The 8,518-nt window shown below is 33.6% G+C and overlaps 1 protein-coding gene across 4 annotated transcripts in view; it reads left to right on the forward strand.

Moving 5' to 3' along the window:
* The window catches only part of LOC114054075 (E3 ubiquitin-protein ligase RNF138), a 48,021-nt gene extending 39,837 nt beyond the window's left edge, over nt 1-8,184 (forward strand). For 3 of the 4 annotated variants that reach the window (XM_027877167.1, XM_027877170.1, XM_027877169.1), the window contains one exon: nt 5,680-8,184. In XM_027877167.1, coding sequence (XP_027732968.1) covers nt 5,680-5,748 — 69 coding nt within the window. In that variant the 3' untranslated portion in view covers nt 5,749-8,184. Of the gene's footprint in view, nt 1-3,087; nt 3,196-5,679 lie in introns of those variants that run through there. The other variant, XM_027877168.1, reaches the window with a different exon arrangement.
* The last annotated feature ends 334 nt before the right edge of the window (nt 8,185-8,518 follow it).

Raw genomic sequence — 8,518 nt, forward strand, 5'->3', positions numbered from 1 at the left:
ATGGATTTATAGTGAGAAGACTTAGGTTTGAATTTTTACTTTGTTATTTAACTACCTTCATGAGCAAATCATAGAACCCTGTCTAGACCTCAGTTTTCTTATTTATAAAATTGATTTGAAAAAGATTTTTCATTTAGGTCCATTGCAGTTTGAAATCCTGTAAAAATTAATGCAGTGCAGTTTTCATTTATTCATATAAATAGTAAATGGAAATTATAATCCTTTTTAAAAGGATTATAAGATTAATCAAGATTAATTCATTTCTATTCATCAGGCATTTTATTCACCCTCAACATTTATTCAGTAAGAAACAGATACTGTTTGAGACATTTGGAGTATTAAGCTAAAATTAGACAGTCTCTGGTCCTCAAGGAGCCTATAATCTACTATTAGGTTTAGAACATGTTACACAAACAAATACAAGGTTCTTTGAGGATAACATTAAGAACTGGTTGGGGGAGACTTCATGGGGGAAGTGACAACTGATCTCTGAAGAAAGGTACATAGTATTATGGGGGAGGAAGAAGACGGTGACGTGGTAGAAATGTGAGAAGGTAGAAGAAATGTTGAATTCAAGGAACAACTAGTGTGTATGTGTATGGGTGATGGTGGTTGTGCAGTAGTATGAATTATGGCTGGAAAGATAAGTGTGAGCTAGATTATGGAGAGCCTTAAATTCCAGACTGAGGAATTTTTCTTTTACCTTACAGGCAGTAAGGGGCCACACAAAGTTGTTGTTTTTAATTGTTTTTTTTATTCCTTAATTATATGTAAAAACAGTTTTGTTTTTTAAAAATTTTGAGTTCCAAATGCTCTTCCTCCCTCTCTCCCCTTCACCCTCCCTGAGATGGCGAGCAGTTTTTGATATAGGTTATTATATGTTCAATCATACAAAACATTTCCATTATTAGTCATGTTGTGAAAGAAAACAGGGACTAAAAAAAAACCCAACCCAACTCGGGGAAAAAAAAATTAAGTGAAAAGCAGTATGCTTTGATCTGCATTCGGATGCCATCAGTGCTTTCTTGGAGGTGGATAGTACTTTTTATCATAAGAACTTGTCTTGGATAATTATATTGCTGAGAATGGCCAAGTCATTCACAGTTGATCATCATAAAATGTTGCTGTTAATGTGTACAGTGTTCTCCTGGTTCTGCTCACTTCACTCTGCGTCTGTTCATGTAAGTCTTTCCAAGTTTTCTTAGAGTATTCTGGTCATCATTTCTTTTAGCACAACAGTATTCCATCACAATCATAAAGCATAACTTGTTCAGGCATTCCGCATTTGATGGACATCCCTTCAGTTTCCAGTTCTTTGCCACCACAAAAAAGAGCTGCTATAAAGATAAGATTTTGGTACAAATGAGTCCTTCCTCCTTTCTCCACCCTCCCCTCCCAACCCCCTTACCTACCCTTTTTTGGATCCTTTTGGGATATAGGCCTTATTGGTATTGCTGGATCAAAGAATATGCACAGTTTGATTGTCCTTTGGTCATAATTCCAAATTGCTCTCCAGAATGGTTGGATCAATTCACAACTCCACCAACCATGCGTTAGTGTCCTAGTTTCCCCACATCCCCTCCAATATTTATCATTTTCCTTTTCTGTCACATTAGCCAATCTGATAGGTGTGAGATGGTGCCTGAGTTGTTTTAATTTGCGTTTCTCTACTTAATAGTGATTTAGAGCATTTTTATATGACTATAGACAATTTTGGTTTCTTCATCTCAAAATTGCCCGTTTGTATCCTTTGACCATATATCAGTTGGGAAATGACTTGTATTTTTATAAATTTGACTCAGTTCTCTTGAGAAATGAGTTGAGATACTTTTTGTAAAAAAAAAAAAATTCCTCAGCTTTCTGCTTTCCTTCTAATTTTGATTGCGTTGATTTTGTTAACACCAAGTTTTTTTGAGCTGTGTTATGACATGATGACCTGCCTCAGAATATTTTCACAACTATGAAGAATTGATCAAAGAGGAGAGAGACTAGGAACAGAAAGACCAAACTAGCTGGTACATTAGTCCAGGTGAAAGATGAAGCTGTTCTTAAATTAAGATAGTAACCATGTACACAAAATGAATGTGAGAGATGTTTGCTGGCGAATTGGTAGGTCTTGACAACTGATTGGATATAGGGGTGAGGGAGAAAGGGAAGAATCAAGGTTAAGTTAAAAAGCACTGATTATGATGTGTGAAGACTTAAGTTCGTGACTCTACTTATACTACTTGTGTTATCTCAGTTTTCTTTTCTGGGCCTTATTTTCCTCATCTCCATAATGACAATTAGGTGATCTTTAAGGTCATTTCTCATTCTTTGTATTTCTGTGACTCCAAAGTTCTGAACCTGGTGACTAAGAAGTTAGTTGTGTCCTTGACAGAAGTAGATGTTTGAGGCGGGGTGAAATTAGGGAGAAAGCTGATGAGTTTAGTTTTATATGTGTTGAGTTTGAGCTGCCATTGTAGGTACCCATGTGGAAATGTCCAGCAGGCACTTGACTATGTGGGACTTGACTTCTTTTTGTAAGAGATGTAGAGGTTGAATATGTAGATTTAAAACCATGAGAGCTGATGATATCATTTGAGGGATAACAGAGGCCCCAAAAGATCCTTGGTGTGGATACTTATACAATGTATGGGAGATGGATGGATGATGAAACAGCAAATAAAACTAAAGAGTGGCTAGACAGGAGGAAAACCAGCTCTGTCAATGCTGTGGAAGTCAGTGAAGAATGATAATTAGGAGGGATGAGGTAGCATAGTAGTGACTGAAGCTGCAAAGTGATCAAGAAGAATGAGGACTGAGGAAAAGGACATTAGATTTTTAGCAGTTTATATTACTGATAACCTTAGAGAGAGAATAGTTTGAGTAGAGTGGTTGAGGATCACGAACCAGATTGCAGGGGGTTTGATAAGTGTGTGTAAGTGGCAGTGAAGTGGCGGGAGACATTCAGAGAAGGGCAACAAAAGGATCAAAGAACCATAGGCTTACATTTGGAAAGGACCTCAGAAGTTGTCTTGACCATCCCCTTCAGCTACAGATGAGCAAACCAAGGTCTGGAGATCTGACTTGTCTGCTGTCATATAGGTTGTAGTAAATATAAGAGATGTGATTTGAACTGAAGTCCCCTGAACTGATGCTCTTTCCACTGTACTATGGGAGCTTGAAATAGAGGATTTTGAAAGGATGTCAAGGTAAGATGAAGAAGACTTTTAATTTTATTTATGTATTTATGTTTGGTGAGGCAGTTGGGGTTAAATGACTTGCCCAGGGTCACACAGTGACCCTGTCAAGTGTCTGAGGCCAGATTTGAACTTGGGTCCTCCTGACTCTAAGGCTGGAGCTCTATACACTACACCACCTAGCTGTCCCTAGAAGAAGACTTTTTGAAGATGGAAGATAGTTTTCACAAAGAATCTAGCTAACTAGTATTATCTTAAGAATAAGGATTTATTTGCTATTTAAAATTGAATAATTCATAGTATCATAAAATTGTAGCTAGAAGGGAGGGAGTTTAGAGATTATTTATCTAGGCCTCTCAGTTTTGTACATGAAGATGCTGACACTGAAAAGTGAAAGAACTTGCCAAAGCCACACAGGTAGTAAATAGAGTTAGGAATAGAACTCTGGACTTCCACCTCCAAAATCAGAGCTTTTCTCACTCCACCATGGTCTTTTAAGAAAAGTTGTGGTATATGAATGCAATGGAATATTATTGTTCCATAAGAAATGATGAACAGGCAGATTTCAGAAACACGTAGGAAGACTTATGTGACTGATGCGGAGTGATGTGAGCAGAACCAGGAGAATATTGTACACAGTAACAGCAACATTGTGCAATGACCAGCTTTGATAGAATTAACTCTTCTGAGCAATGCGGTGATCTATGACAATTCCAAGACTAAAGATGGAAAATGCCATCTACATCCAGAAAAAGAACTACAGAGTCTGAATGCAGATTGAAGCATACTATTCTTTTTTTTTTTTTTCCCCAATATATGTTTTTTCTTTCTTGTGGGTTTTCACTTTGGTTCTGATTCTTCTTTACAACATGATTAATATGGAAATATGTTTTACATGTTTGCACATGTCTAGCCTATATCAGATTACATGCCGTCTTGGGGATGAGAGGGAGGGGGAAAATTAAGAAGTCAAAATCTTATGAAAGTGAATGTCGAAAACTAAAACTAAATGAATAAATAAATAAATAAATAAATAAAATTTAAAAACAAAAAACCCGTTCAAAATGCCATTGCTCTTATATGGCTTTGTGTAGGTGTCACTAAATCTATCAGATATGACCTTTTAAGCTACCGTCAGCTTTTCTATTAAATAAATTTTCAATTATCTAAAAGTATAAAAAGCTATTACTAGTACTTAATAAATACTCAATATATAAAGTTAACCAACTTTTAAAGGCCATCATCTGTTTTTCTATTGAATTATTGCCCATTTGACAAAACAGGTATTTAGTATAATATAAAGATAATTAAAGATTAACAGATAAGTGTTCTACCATATATATAAATGCAAGTCTTCTCAAGGTGGTATGATTCTGAAGATGATATCTGATAAGTTAGCACTTCAAAGTAAGCAATTTTGTTAAAAATCTTCCTGGTTAGTTTTTTCCAGACTGTAAGCTTCTTGGGCAAGTTTTTATTTTCTTTATTTTTTTGCCTTTCTTTGTATCCCCAGGGCTTAGTTGAGTACTTGGCACGTAATAGGCACTTAATAAATGTTAGCTGATTATTAACTTTTTATTATATTTCAAATGTTATCTTTCCAGATAATAGAAATGTAATGGTATACATAACCCCGATAGCTGAAACACTTAAAGCTACATGTGGCAAAACTAGAATTTACTTTTACTTATCTGAAAAAGTAGCAGAAATAACAGTGAAATTTTATAATCACCAAGTCTGTTTACTGTTTAGTTATGAAAGTTTAAAAAAATTTCAAACTTTCCCAGCTTCAAAAATAAACATTCTTATTTCTTTTTTAATACAAAATTTTTATATTTCATTTATATTTTTATATATTTTTCAAATTACATGTAAAGACAATTTTTAATTTTTTTTTTTAACATTTTGAGTTCCATATTCTACCCTCCCTATCTGAGACAGCTAGCAGTTAGATATAGCTTAGACTTGTGCAGTCATGCAAACAAAACATTTCCATAATAATCCATGTTGCAAAAGAAAACACAGACCAAAAAGGCCCAAGAAAAATAAAATTTAAAAAGTATCCTTTGATCTGCATTTAGGCTCCATCAGTAATATTCTCGTTGCTGTGTGATAGAAACTTAATTGGAGTTAAATAATTTTTTTTACACTAGAAATGATTATTTAAAAGCTAAAATGCCTTTTTTTTTAAAGAATGTAAATTTCAGTTTTGCAAATATTGGGTATTTTACTGGTGCAATTTGATATTAATTTTATGTAGAAGATAATGGCTAAAATTCATTGATATAGAATAGAAAATAAAGACTGGAGTAATGAATCAAATATAATTTTATTTGTGGAAGATAATATTTGCCCTCTTCCATCAAAGCTAAATACTAATTTATTTAGCTGGCTTTGACTAGCATTAAAAATCCTTATACAAAAGGATTGAAATAGTTGAATATCCCTAAATGGTACTTCTCTTATTTTAATCCCCGATTTTTCTTTTTTCCTTTAGAATCTTCAGTTAGATGAGGAAACACAATATCAAACTGCTGTTGAAGAATCTTATCAAGTAAACTTCTGAAGGTTGTAGTCATCTGCATCTTCTATCTGCAAGTGCCATCTTTGAGGGAAAAGCTACGTGAATTCATGTTCAGTAACCTGATGTGTATATTAATAAAAAGGAATTCAGTCTACTCTTTTGTTTTTATTGTAAAACAAGGATAGACTTTTAAAAACATTGTCTTTTCATCCTTGAAAAATGGAGGTTATAGTATTACTTAAAAAGCATAGAGAGGAACTTTGGTGATGGTGAAAAATGGAGTCTGCTGATGTAAATGTTGTACCTTATTCTTTTCTATGTTAAGCTTTCTTGAATTTCTCATTTCTCAATTTTTAATTTGATGCAGTTTTCCCACTTTATTCATTGTGCAGTAAATAATAGTAGCAAATTTTTTTTTAAATGGATTAAACCCTTATAAATCTGAGCCAGTTATTACTACTATCAAAATGGAAATTTTGAGAATTAAATGGAAAGTCATCTTTTCATGTGATTTGTAGCTGAAAAATTAATCTTAAAATTGTATTTATAGAATTTAGTATTTTGAAGAGTAGTGAGATTTCTTTAGTAATATTAATACTTAAAGAAAGGAAGGTGAATGTTGCCATTCCGTTTCCTTATGTTAAAAATGTGGAGTGTTGCATAGCTATGTAACTTCCTTTTTGTCATTGGGAAGAAATTATATGCTATTATCAAAGGAAAATTTGTTTTATTTCTGTGGAAGACAGTTAAAAATGGGACAGTTAAAAATCTTTGACTGTCATTGACCATTAACACTGAAGAAACAGTTACTTGAGCAACCCTTGGTCCCAGAATTTTAGTAGTAGTGATTCTAAGTAGTTATGACAGCAAGTGAGTTTAATAGAACGTTTTTTTTTTCCTTTTGAATTGGTGGTATTACATGCTGATAAACAGGTATTTAAATGAGGTATATCCTCTTCTATGTATATAAGAAATTTTCTTTTATTCATAAAGGCTAAGGTGTATGCTATATATTTTTTGGCACTTTTGCGGGTGATATACATGCACCGTTTATCTGCTAGATATGAAAAAAAAATGGAAAAGCAATATGGAGGTCAAAGGGTTTTTATTGGATTAGTTAAATATGTATAGTCACCATCATTTCCAAAAACCCACTCAGAAACCAAATGCCAGGTTGTCCAGTTGGCTGCTAATACTTTTTTTGTGGGAGACGGGGAGGAGGGGGTCAGTTTACATGCATGTGGAGCACTCATGGTTTATGTCAAAAGAAAGTTAGACTAAAGCAACGACAATAAATTCTTAAGTCAGAAAGTCTGTCTCAGGACTTTGTAGTGACAGGATTATCTTTTGCATTTTTTTGTTTTCACTTGTGGTGGGAGTGTTTACACATGCATCATAAATTACCTTGCACTGGAAGGCCTAAATCATAGAATTAGGATAAAGAGTGGACTCTGACATTCCATGCTAATGTATACTGTTTACGCTATCTTAAAAACAGCAGAAAATGGAAACCTCAAAAGTAGTTTGCTGCTAATATACATATTGTGTAAAAAAAGTCTATTTTGGTTTTGTTAAAACCCTCAATGTTAACTTTTCTACAGTGAACATTTCTTAACTGATTTAATAAAGATGTTAATTTTGGAAGTGGTATTTTGTAAAAAAAAAAAAAAATTTTTAAGTCAAACAAGAGTAACTTAATCAATGGGTGTCCGCAATAATCACATAGGAAGCCATACACGTAAATGAGCATAGCCTCTGTTCTGTCATTCCAAAGAGTGAAAGTTAACTACATACTTGAACATTATCATTTTGCTTACATGCCCTTAGAATTACAATTAAAACTTTTCAAAAAAAACTTTGACCTAATTTTCTTTTCCAGTTTGAAGCAATAAGTTCAATAGTTGAATAATTTAAATATATCATAGTATTTTGAGACTTGGGGAACTTTAAAGGCCAACTGGCTATGGTGTATAAGTTGGCTGGTAGTTCATTTGATAGAATTGCCTTTTGAAGCCTGTTTAGTTTGTGACTAAGTTAAATGTCTGTAATGTTTGAGGTGACTGTCTCTTTTTATATCTATAAGACTTTACATAAATACAATGTTAATGTTTTATGTTCCTATTTGAGAATACAGAGCTAATAACATTACTACCCTCGGAGGTTTATTCAGGTACAAAGGGTATGGAATACAAATTCTAAGACTGGGAATAAAGGGACTGAAGCAATCAGAAATGATAATTTCAGAATGTCTTCCATTTGCTAATGAATTAAGGAAGGACTAAGGCTAATGGGTTTACAATACAAGTTCAGAATGAAACTTGGGTGGGGGGTTCATGCTCAAATTTGAAATGCTTAAATTTCACCATACCACTTAGGGAAACCATTCTCTTCCACCAGTTACTTTGTATGTTGTAAAACACACTGTTTTATTTGAGATGTATTGATTTATTTTTCAATTAAAAACTTTTCCCCCTTCTATTCTAATAGTGTTCATTGAAACTTGTCTAGAGACAAAAATGGCAGAACTTGTATAACCTTCTTTAAAAGAAGTTGGAAAGATAATTTCTTTTTTTCCTTAAGGGAAGAAGTTGATAGCTGTAATGCTTCCATGCTGTTGGATTTAGCTAAAAAAACAAACCCAAACAACTGTCCTTCTCTTTCTCTCTCTCTCTGTCTCTCTCTCTCTCACTCACTCTCAATTAGCCACTTTTATATGAAGAAATTATCCTTAAGCAAGATGTCTGGGGCTTGAGGAGAGTATTTGCCTAATACAATGTGATGCTCACATTAGAAGCTCAATAATTTGTTGATT

This window comes from Vombatus ursinus, unplaced genomic scaffold (assembly GCF_900497805.2).
Source record: "Vombatus ursinus unplaced genomic scaffold, bare-nosed wombat genome assembly UNPS02014812.1, whole genome shotgun sequence".
In the NCBI taxonomy this organism is placed as follows: Eukaryota; Metazoa; Chordata; class Mammalia; order Diprotodontia; family Vombatidae; genus Vombatus; species Vombatus ursinus.